Source organism: Lithobates pipiens, unplaced genomic scaffold (genome assembly GCF_037356315.1).
Source record: "Lithobates pipiens isolate NorthernLeopardFrog02 unplaced genomic scaffold, aLitPip1_a1.2 Scaffold_27, whole genome shotgun sequence".
NCBI lineage: Eukaryota > Metazoa > Chordata > Amphibia > Anura > Ranidae > Lithobates > Lithobates pipiens.
This window is the reverse complement of record NW_027507788.1, coordinates 90,225,158-90,237,531: the sequence shown is the minus strand read 5'-3', so window position 1 is coordinate 90,237,531 and position 12,374 is coordinate 90,225,158. Positions and strand designations below refer to the sequence as shown.

The following is a 12,374-nucleotide window of genomic DNA, read 5'->3' as shown; positions in this document are numbered from 1 at the left end:
CACCTCCAAGATGACCACTGCCTTGCTAAAGAAGCTGAGGGTAAAGGTGATGGACTGGCCAAGCATGTCTCCAGATCTAAATTTTATTGAGCAAGGTCTCTAACATTCACCAGCTCTGTTATGTTGTCAAGGAGGAGTGGAAGAGGACTTCAGTGGCAACCTGTGAAGCTCTGGTGAACTCCATGCCCAAGAGGGTTAAGGCAGTGCTGGAAAATAATGGTGGCCACACAAAATATTGACACCTTGGGCCCAATTAAGACATTTTCACTTAGAGGTGTACTCAGTTTTGTTGCCAGCAGTTTAGACATTAATGGCTGTGTGTTGAGTTACTTTGAGGGGACAGCAAATTTACACTGTTATGCAAGCTGTACACTCACTATTTTACATTGTAGCAAAGTGTAATTTCTTTAGTGTTGGCAGATTAAAAGATATAATAAAATAATACAATGATATTCCCGCACTACCAAATGTGTGCATTTTTTAACAATATGCTGCAACACTGAAGGAAATATCAGAACCCAGAGAATATGTAAAGTGAAGGTAGTAGCATAGCGCAGCACTACCTTCACTTTAGATATAATAAAATATTTATAAAAATGTGAGGGATGTATTCACTTTTGTGAGATACTGTACATATACACTAGACTGCCTGCACTGTATATATAGTCTACACTGACTTCAGAGTATATATAGTATACACACACACACACACACACACACACACACTAGACACTGCCTCTAGCTAACATTCTCTCAATCATTACACTATATACGGCCACAGTGTAAGAAGCTTTATATAGTGAGGGGCACGGACTTAGCCCCCTGAGCCATGATTGGCTAAAGGCACGCTGACCACTGAAGTGCCTGGCATCAGTCAATGCCATAATCACACCTGCAAATGTCCTTGAAGACACCTCACACTGTTATGATGTCTGTAGACAGATGGAACCCAGCATAAAGAAGAGTGAGAATCTCTTACCTAGGAGCATCAAAGCTGTCATAGGATCCAACCGTGTAGTGTCTAAACAAGCGCTTGGCTTTGTCACTCCGGCTCTCTGACAAGAAACAAACAGAGGAAAAATAGTGTGAGAATTACATTAAATGGGCAAATAGTCTTATATTTTCAGGAAATAGTCACTAACTGTGACACCATTTTTCTATTTTTTATTGCAGCTATGTCATACTTTTGGTTTTTAGATTTAGATGTGACAAATGGCAGTGAAGCATCCTTGAAAAAAAATAAAAAATCAATAACAGGCAAAGTCACCTTGAGATTGTGTTATTTTTATTGAAATTTCAACAGAATTGTACTGGGGTGAAGGGACAGTGATATATATTCAATGTGCTATGTTACTAAGTTGGAACACATCTGAGGGTGATTTACTAAAACCGGAGAGTGTAAAATCTGGTGCAGCTCTGTAGAGTAACCAATCAGCTTCCAGATTTTAATGTCAAAGCTTAACCGAATAAGCTTAAGGTTAGAAGCTGATTGGCTACCATGCACTGCTGCACCAGATTCAGAGTGCTCCAGTTTTAGTAAATACTGTACCCCCCATCTATGTCCATCCAGCAAATAGTATAATTTAATAAGACCTGGCTTACTTTAAATACAACTTTAAAATCCAGATCAAAAGTCAGTAACAGCCATACAATTCAACATCCTTCTAAATTAGATGAAGGGATCATTAACCACCTCAATACCAGGCACTTAAACACCTTCCTTCATGCTACACTGTACCCAAATGAAATTTTTATCATTTTTTTTAACACAAATAGAGCTTTATTTTGGTGGTATTTGATCACCTCTACGGTTTTTATTTTTTGCTAAACAAATAAAAAAAGACCGAAAATTTTGAAAGAAAAATATGTTGTTTTTTTTTTTGTTTCAGTTTCAAAACTTTGTAAATAAGTAAGTTTTCTCCTTCAGTGATGGGCACTGATGGGGCTTCACTGATGGGCACTGATGAGGTGGCAACAATGAAGTGGCACTGATGAGGTGGCGTTGATGGGCACTGATATGTGGCACTGATGGGCGACATGGATGGACACTGATAGGTGGCACAAATTGGCACTGATAGCTGGCACGGATTGGCATGGATAGGCAGCATGAATGGGCATGGATAGGTGGCACAGATGGGCATGGATAGGCCGCTCAGATGGGCATGGATGGGCACCGATAGGTGGCATGGATGGGCACTGATATGTGGCACGGATGGGCACTGATAGGTGGCACGGATGGGCACTGATAGGCGACATTCTATTGTATTGTTTTGCATTGATGGATGCCAATCAGTGCCAAACAATAATGCATGCCAATCAGTGTTGCCCATTGTGGGCACTGATTGGCATCCATTATGGGCACTGACTGGCATCCCTGGTGCTGGGCATCACTGGTGGTCCAGTGATGGCATCCTGGAGGGGGCTGTGCTGATTTCGATCAGCACAGACCCCCCTGTCAGAGGAGCATCCGATCGGCCCTCCTCTACTCGCATCTGACAGACGCGAGTGAGGAAAAGCAGATCACCGACTCTTTCTATTTACACTGTGATCAGCCGTGATTGGACACGGCTGATCATGTGGTAAAGAGTCTCCGTCAGAGACTCTTTACCGAGATCATAGTTGCGGGGTGTCAGACTGACACCCCGCAACAACGATCGCCGTGATGCACGCCCCCGGGGGCATCGGCTCAAAATCCTGAGAATGTCCTATGATGTCCTATATGAAAAGATCACCTGTTTTCACCTGAGAAGTTGTCATATTAAAAGTGCAGGTATTAGCCACACGCCAGATTTTATCTTGTACTTTATGGTGATGTTGGATTATATGGTAGCCATTGACTGCTTTAGCATACTGTATTTTGTGGTTTCTGGGCCCTTTATGAGAGTCTGGACTTGCCTGAAGGGTGTGGTTGAAACAAGAAGTGTAATAAGAGGTATGCAGTCCATTCTACTTTGAAATATCCCTCAAATATGGCTTCCCCCACGGATGGATATTATTACAGGCTATAATGTTTAACTTAAAGTGGAGTTCCGAAGTGCGAAAGATTTTTTTTTTTTTTTTAACAGATATCCCATCATAATAAATGAATAACAAAAATAAAGTATATTATAAAATTATATATATATATATATATGTATATATATATATATATATATATATGTATATATATATATGTATATATATATATATGTATATATATATATATATATATATATATATATATATATATATATATATACACACACACACTGGCTAGTGGCTAACACTTGTATCTTCTGGCCATTGCCTCTTTCTGAATTAGCGATGGAGAGGTGCATCCCGGGCAATCAGCATGCACCTCTCAAACTTGCGCATGCGCGATGCGTCAGCGGCCATCACACCAATTTTTTACCAAGTGGCCATGACAACGGGCGGCGACGGAGGAAGGTCCTGCCCTGTTGTTATGGCAACCTAGATAGATCCTCTTTAAATCACGTAAATTCCTGTCGGGAAATAACGCGATTTTTTGGCACACTCCTGCCCACTGACTCCTGGGAAAGGATGACTCACATTTCCCTGGAGCACAGGCGAGGGATGAAGTGATGCGGAGCTACGCAGATCTGGATGTGGCAGATTAGGAGCCACCACATAGCAACAGGGTATTTCTGGTGAGTAAAACATTTTTTTTCAATCCAAATGTTTTTTACTACTAGTAAAGGGCTGTAAAAAGGTTTTACAGGGTGGAACTCCACTTTAAATAGTATTGTTATGGTTTGTCATAAAAAAAAAAAAAAAAAGTGTACTCAAGCATTATAGGATACAAGAACAAACATTAAAAATACACTACAGTTTCACAGTAAAATTGCGTTCCCTTATGGCTTGCTATTATTTAAATTTGTTTTATGCGAATGTTGTTTCTTTAACTTCTGTAAACCAATGACAAGTAACATTCTTCAAACTCCGTAACATCCACATTTATTTACTACGGGTACTTATAAAGTGCTATCAATTTACACAGCGCTTTACATACCTATGTATATTATGTATATATATTATACAATCACATCAATGACAATGGTCCTCAATTACCCTATAATCTAAGGTCCCTAGCTCACATTCATACATACACATATTAGAGCTGGAGTACCTGAAGGAAACCCATGTAGGCACAGGGAAAACATGCAAACTCCAGGCAGGTAGTGCTATGGTTGGGATTCGAAACCGACAATCTAGGTGCTATCATCTATGGCAGTGGTTCTTAAAATTTGGCCTGTTAGTGGGTCCTGAGGACAGGAGTTAAGCATTACCTTGGGGAGATGCAGACTAGAATACTGTAATCACTGAGCAGCAAATTATATCAACTTTGATGTATTTCAGTTATCTTGCAAACCTGGCCTGTTAGTGGGTCCTGAGGACAGGAGTTGGGAACCACTGATTTATGGCATACCAGGTTATCTCCAAAAGTGGCCCTATCTGCTAGACATTTTCAGAGAAACTCTCCTTCACAGGCTGTCTTTAAACATTGTAAATCCATGCTCTGTTCCTACAAAAATGGGCCCTTGGCACATAATCCCATTTCTCTCTCTTGTCTAGCAGTTATTACCAAACATCTCTCCAAAACTTTCTCTAATTAGCTCTTTAGTTCTGAAACCTTCTGACCTCCCTTTACTTGCTGCTACTTCAGAGATAAGACTGATTCAATAAGAGCTCAACTTAAGCTGCAATCAACTTGCAAACCCAACTTGCACTCCTCATCTGATCCCCATGCAACCTCTTTGTCTTTGATCCAACAACAGAGAAAAAGTCTTCTCGTCTTGCCTTTTCTCCTCCTATTAGCTGACCTCTATGGTACATTCGTTTTTGGCAATTTAATGTAGGTACAGTATTTCTAGGTATTGGAAATCCAGTCCCAATAATATTTTATCTGAAAATAAAAATGTTATCACAAACTGGCCCCAACCTAAATCATTAACCTTGTCTCAAAATACCAACCAAATTGTTCTCTTTGTTCCTCCGAAGACCTCCTGCTCTCTTTCACCTCATCTCATGCTCACCTCCACGACTTCTCCAGAGGCCCTCCCATTCTCTAGAATACTCTACCCCAATCTGTCCAACTTTCTTCTACATTTTACACTTTCAGGCGATGCCTGAAAACTCATTTCTTCTACATTGTCCACTTTCAAGCGATCCCTGAAAACTCATCTTTTCAGAGAAGCCTATCTGGCCCCCAGCCTAACAAATATACATTTACTTCTCCATCAGCACATCCCTCACAGATATTACCTCTTGAATGTCTTGACCTTCCCTCTTAGATTGTAAGCTCTAACGAGAAGGGCCCTCTGGTTCCTACTCTATTAAAGTGTATTCTATTTGTACTGCCTACCGTCAAGTTGTAAAGCGCCGTGTAAACTGTTGGCGCTATATAAATCCTGTATAATAATAATAATCAAAATTTTAAAAGTATAATGAATAAGTAACACGTAACCTCAGCCAACCCTCTACACTGAACCCCACCCCTAAATCCAAATATGGACCTTAAACAACCAAATCCCTAAGGCCGCGTACACACGGGCGGACTGTTCGCCCAACTTTGTCCGTCAAACAGTTTCGGCAAACAGTCCGCTCAAAATTAGCATGGACGGACATGGCCACACATGACGAACGAACAGTTTGCTGAAACCGTGCGCGATGACGTGAACGGCACTTACGACGGGACGAAAAATACGACGTCCTATACACTGCATTATAACTTTCGGCGTGAAAATACTTTCTGAACATGCGCGCAACTTTGTTTGACGAACAAGCCTACACACGAGCGGACTGTTCGCTGAAACAAGGTTTCAGCGGACAGTTTTACGGAATTTCCGAAAAACCTTGTCCGTCAAACTGTCCGCTGAAAGCCCACACACGAGCGGACTGTCCGCCCAAACACTGTTCAGCGGACAAAGTTGGGCGAACAGTCCGCCCGTGTGTACGCGGCCTAACATGAAATCACCCCAAAACTTAATGTTCATTGTCACCAGTACTGAAAGTGATAGAAAACACAGAAACGGAAATGATGGAAAATCTCCGGAAAAGGAAGTTATGGAAAATCTTACACTATACACTATCCAAGATTAAAAGAAAATAGTTTGGTTTTAAGCATATTTTAAAAATGTACTATACCAGGCATAATATCAGAAAAATTATGTCAATCATTTTAGCTTTGGAATGCCATTTGTCAAACCTGTGCACCTAAAACTCCAGAGACCAAAGTATCACACCACATCTAGCCCTACAATATTTGCTCATTAGTACCAGGGCTAATTTCCAACTTAACTTAGATAAAAATGTGATCCACTCCTGTCCGTACAGCGCCGGTAAAGCACCGCTAAAACTAGTGGTGCTTTACCGCTAACGTTCAAGAGGTCTGAGTGTGAAAGTAACCTAAGGCCCCTTTCTCACTGGTGGAGTCCATCAGTGGATCCGCCCTCTCAACAGAGGATCTCTTCGGTGATTCTCTCTGAGCAGGCAGATGACAAGTCCGTGTCTTAATGTAAGGACACTTAATTGACCACTGATCCAGCGATGTCCTCACCCGAGCAGATTCTCCAATCGGATTTGGGTGCAGGCGCCAGAATCATTACTAAGGGAAGCCAGTAGTGAAGCCTTGTGGCTTCATAGCTGGCTTCCAACTGCATATGTGTAAGTCAAACTGCGCTTTCTCATTGGTCACGCAGTCTTCTGAAACCTGTGGTGTGTCACAGAAAACTACAGGGGAAGGAGAGGGGGCCAAAAACCCACTCAGATCGCTGTGGTTTCAAAATCAGGTACCCGCCCCCGCCCCCGCCCCCCCCCACCAAAAATTGTGCCAAATGTACAAGAGGAGGAGGAAAAGCAGAACTTTCCCTTTTGGTTAAAGCTCCGCTTTCAGAACAAACGCGAAGGCCGTTGATTTGTTTTGACAAGCACATGCTCCAGGGTTTTGATTTATTGACCTGAAACAGGTGTATTGTATGTATGTCAGCTCTCAGGCCACCCAATATGCTCATATCTGTTCCAGTTCAGAGACTTGCTTGATTAGTGAAGTATGACAGCATTGGAGCATGCACCTGCAGAAAAAAGTGAGCAATAGCAGCTCTCATGTTTCCCCCGACATGTTTTTAAACGTGAATATTCCTTGCAAGTACTACTTGATCTATCTGCTGCCTTTGACACAGTTGGTCACCATCTTTTCATCTAGTCTCTGAGGTCTTTTGGGCTGACCAAACTATTCAATCCATTTCCTCTCCTAACAGCTGGAGTGCCACGGGTGGGGCGGAGGATCATTAGCAGGTCTTTTAGTATTAACGCTGCACATTGCACCCTGGGATGATTAATTAGCAGCTTTATATTCAAATACCATCTGTATGCCGGTGGCGCTGAACTGTATTCTTCTGCATGTGGCTTCTCATTCCCTCTGCTGGCCAACACTACAAACTGTCTCTCCTTTATTGGCTTCTTTCTATTGTAAACCTATTCAGAACTGGATAAATAATTTAAACCATATTCAGATCTGTTAAAAATTCCATCCTGCCTAACACTCCTGTACTAAATTGTTTTCACGATGAACAATGCAGTCGTCGTTCGCGGTGGCTGTGAACAAAACCCAGTCGGGTCGAAGCAAGCTTGCAGACATGCTGTTTTTACTATGGAGCTAATAAAGTGAATTTTCACTTCATCCTGGGAATGAGCCGATCGTCTTTTTCCTAATGCAGTTATCATTCCCTCACAACCAGCCCTCCATCTAGCGATCAATGCTGACTCTGCACTATGCTCATTTCCCCATATTAAAGTCCTATCAAAGTCATGTTGCTTTCTGCTGAAAAACATCTCTTATACCCACCTCGACCTTGCATCCTCAACAAAAACGCTCCAAAATTATTCTATGTGCTAATCATTTCCCAATTGGACTAACGTCATTGTTAAAACATGTATGCACAATGGCACCAATTCAATCAGTCTGAAAGCACAATAACCCATACTGGCCATTACTAGTAGAATTTCATTATAACATTTTTTGTTTTAAGAGCGTTTATTCAAGTATATAACACAGGGGTCTCCAAACTTTCTAAATACAGGGCAAGTTTACTGTCGTTTAGACTTTATGGGGGCTGGAATGTGGCCACCCCCTTTACTGGGACTGTGGGAGTAGAAAATGTAATTTGTGGCCTTGGAAAAAATAGTACCCCAGTGTAGCCAAGTCCCGGGCCCCTGAGGCCTAATGGTGACCTCCAGTGTTAGGGACAGCCGACATCCTTCTATGTAGAGAGGGTTACAAGGCATGGTGGGTGTAATATAAAGTAGATTGATTGGCACCAGACACTTCTTGAATGCAAACAGATTTATTGTCTCTTAAACAGACTGCTAGACTTCTAGGTAGACAGCCATGTAGGGAAAGGTATCTAGCCAGACACCACATCTGCACGAGTAGGAATGCTGTCTCCTATGGTAACAGTCTTGCAACAGTTTCTAGCAATGAACTCTTTCACTTCTTCTACATTCTCCTATTGTAGAACTTGACTTCCACTGAGCTCCCAGTCTTTCACTAGACTTACTGAATCCACTGCCACTGGATCCCCTGAGCTCTTCCAGTTTAGCACTCAGTATCTTCCTCAAGCATCACCCCCCGCTTCACCGCTGGGTCCCAGGCTTGGCACTCACAGATACTCCTCAAGGTTCACCCCTGCTGACACGTTAGGTCCCTAGCTTGGCACTCCACAAGCGTCACCTCTGCTGTCCCACTGGATCCCTGACTTGGCACTCGCTGAATTTGTCCTACTTCTTCACAATCCCCAGCTGGTGAGAAGTCTGCTCTGGTAATGGCCTCAGCTTAATCACAGTGGTCTCCAGTGGCAAGGTGGATGGTCCCTTAGTGGCGACAGCTTCCCCTCTAACTTTGACCACGACTGTTTGCCCCGGTTGGCTGAACCGTTACTTCTGGTTGGACTTCAAGCTGCAGTCCAAAACCTACGCTTCTCTCTTGCTTCTGGGTAGGCCCTAAGACAGCCAAGCAGCCAGATGTCCCGGGGATATGCCTAAGGGTTATGGCCTAGCAGCCCGAGGCATTACAATATACAGCCACCCAGACAGCCGTCCAGGTGGCACAGAACCCCGGTCACCTGACTCCACCCAAATAAATAGGCTTTCTCAGCAGGTCCAGAGACCCAAGAAAATTGCAATGCCCTTGTCTTATCTAATGTCACCAGATACCTGGCCATTTAGAGACAGAAGAGAGAAGTGCAGCAATTCAAAAATTAGGATGAAATCAATTGGCCTCCTATCAATTGGCCAAGGCAACTACCACTTGGCAAATACATCTAATAGCAACCCTGCCGGTGCCAGCGGAAGGAACAGTGCCCCGCTGTTGGTGCCAGCGGAAGGAACAGTGCCCCGCTGTTGGTGCCAGCGGAAGGAACAGTGCCCCGCTGTTGGTGCCAGCGGAAGGAACAGTGCCCCGCTGTTGGTGCCAGCGGAAGGAACAGTGCCCAGCTGTCGGTGCCAGCGGAAGGAACAGTGCCCCGCTGTCGGTGCCAGCGGATGGAACAGTGCCCCGCTGTCGGTGCCAGCGGATGGAACAGTGTCCCGCTGTCAGTGCCAGCCGAAGGAACAGTGTCCCGCTGTCGGTGCCAGCCGAAGGAACAGTGCCCCGCTGTTGGTGCCAGCCGAAGGAACAGTGCCCCGCTGTTGGTGCCAGCCGAAGGAACAGTGCCCCGCTGTTGGTGTCAGCCGAAGGAACAGTGCCCCGCTGTTGGTGCCAGCCGAAGGAACAGTGCCCCGCTGTTGGTGCCAGCCGAAGGAACAGTGCCCCGCTGTTGGTGCCAGCCGAAGGAACTGTGCCCCGCTGTTGGTGCCAGCCGAAGGAACTGTGCCCCGCTGTTGGTGCCAGCCGAAGGAACTGTGCCCCGCTGTTGGTGCCAGCCGAAGGAACTGTGCCCCGCTGTTGGTGCCAGCCGAAGGAACTGTGCCCCGCTGTTGGTGCCAGCCGAAGGAACTGTGCCCCGCTGTTGGTGCCAGCCGAAGGAACTGTGCCCCACTGTTGGTGCCAGCCGAAAGGAACTGTGCCCCATTGTTGGTGCCAGCCGAAGGAACAGTGCCCCACTGTTGGTGCCAGCCGAAGGAACTGTGCCCCACTGTTGGTGCCAGCCGAAGGAACTGTGCCCCACTGTTGGTGCCAGCCGAAGGAACTGTGCCCCACTGTTGGTGCCAGCCGAAGGAACTGTGCCCCACTGTTGGTGCCAGCCGAAGGAACTGTGCCCCACTGTTGGTGCCAGCCGAAGGAACTGTGCCCCACTGTTGGTGCCAGCCGAAGGAACAGTGCCCCACTGTCGGTGCCAGCGGATGGAACAGTGCCCCGCTGTCAGTGCCAGCCGAAGGAACAGTGCCACATTGTTTACATAGTTAATCTGGTAAAAAAAAAAAGATAACTAGTCCATCCAGTTCAACCAACATAGAATTAACAAAAATAAAAACACACACACAAATAGAAAACCTCCATATAAAGAATCCTATACCCACAGTTAATCCAAAGGAAGGCAAAAAACAAAATGGATATTCTCTGGATCAACTTTACCTATAAATGTTAGTACATTTAGGAAAGAATCCAGGCCTTTCTTAAAAAATCTACTGAGCTGGCCAGAACCACCTCTGGAGGGAGTCTATTCCACATTTTTTACAGCTCTTACTGTGAAGGAGCCTTTCTGTATTTGGAGATGAAATATTTTCCTCTAGACATAAAGACTGCCTCCTTGTCCTCTGTGGTGACCTTAAAGCGGAGGTCCACCCTAAAATGGACCTCCGCTCATCGGAATCCCCCCCCCCTCCGGCGCCACAATTGGCACCTTTCAGGGGGGAGGGGGGTGCAGTTACCTGGATAATCCAGGTAACTGCACCCACTTCCAGGATAGCTGTCTGCGGAAAGGGGCGTAGATTACGCCCCTTTCCGCAACTACCCGCCCCTTGCGCAAGTGCCCCGCTGCCTGCTGGGAAACACACAGTTCCCAGAGGCAGCGGGGACCGTCCGGATTGCGCCGCGCGGCTCACGCATGCGCAGTAGGGAACCGGGAAATGAAGCCGAAAGGCTCCATTTCCTGATTCCCATACCCAAGATGCCGGCGGCAGGACCCGACAGACGACCTAGCGATCGGCTTCGGGTGCCGACATCGCGGGCGCGCTGGACAGGTAAGTGTCACTATTTTAAAAGTCAGCAGCTGCAGTATTTGTAGCTGCTGGCTTTTAAAAAAAAAAAAAACGCGGAGTCCCGGTGGACTCCCGCTTTAAAGTGAATAACTCAACACCAAGTTGACTATATGGACCCCTTATGTATTTATACATGTTCATCATATCCCCTCTTAATCTACTTTTCTCAAGAGAGAATAAATTCAGTTCCTCTAATCTTTCCTCATAAATGAGCACTTCCATGCCTCTTATCAGTTTGGTTGCCCTTCTCTGCACTTTCTCCAGTTCCCCGATATCCTTTTTTGTGAACTGGTGGCCAAAACCAAACTGCATATTCTAGATGAGGTCTTACTAATGTGGTGTAAGTGGAAAGAATAGTGCCCCATCGCTGGTGTCAGTGGAAAGAATTGTGTCCCATCGTTGGTGTCAGTCGGAGGGATAGTGCCCCATCGTGGACTTTGTTAACCAACACAGTCTGAATGCAAGGGCAAGGCAAATGGCCTTATGTCCCATGGCTTCAGTTCAGTTAAATAAACTGTGTTGACTGTGTGCACTGAATAAAAAGATAAGATGTTCTGCATTTTTGTGCAACAAAGTGTGTTCAGATATGTTGCAAAGCCTGGTTCACACTAGTGCAATTTCCGATGACAGAATTGCATGGCAATGGAAATCACATTCATTTCAGCTTTTCTCTTTCACAGCATTGCAATTCAACTGTGTTGCGTCTTTGGGGAAGGTGCAGCATGATTTTGTGCCACATAGACTTCAATGGGAATGCACCAAAAATGCACGAATAAAGCATGTTAATACGTTTTAAGTAGAATTGTTAGTTTCCTCCTCCTCCTACAAATTTTTTTTTTTTTTAAACGCACCCAAATGAAAAAAAAACTACAAAAATCGCCTGGTGTGAACCTAGCTTAACCACGTGGAATGTTTTAGAAAACACTCCATGTGTAAACCACCTGTCAGCGCAACCCCACTATGCACGCACTGCACATGCATTCATTTATTTTTTTTATTTTTTATTAGAGTTACTTATATAGCTCTGTCAATTAATGCAGCACTTTACATACACTATATTACCAAAAGTATTGGGACTCCTGCCTTTACACACACATGAACTTAAATGGCATCCCAGTCTTAGTCCATAGGATTCAGTATTAAGTTGGTCCACCCTTTGCAGCTATAACAGCTTCAAC

General features: G+C 44.7%; 1 protein-coding gene across 2 annotated transcripts in view; it reads right to left on the bottom strand.

The window, feature by feature from the left end:
• Nucleotides 1–12,374, bottom strand: part of SHANK1 (SH3 and multiple ankyrin repeat domains 1) — a 933,614-nt gene that overhangs the window by 272,300 nt on the left and 648,940 nt on the right. For both annotated transcript variants that reach the window (XM_077457204.1, XM_077457205.1), the window contains exon 14: nt 980–1,055. In XM_077457204.1, coding sequence (XP_077313330.1) covers nt 980–1,055 — 76 coding nt within the window. The remainder of the gene's footprint in view (nt 1–979; nt 1,056–12,374) is intronic.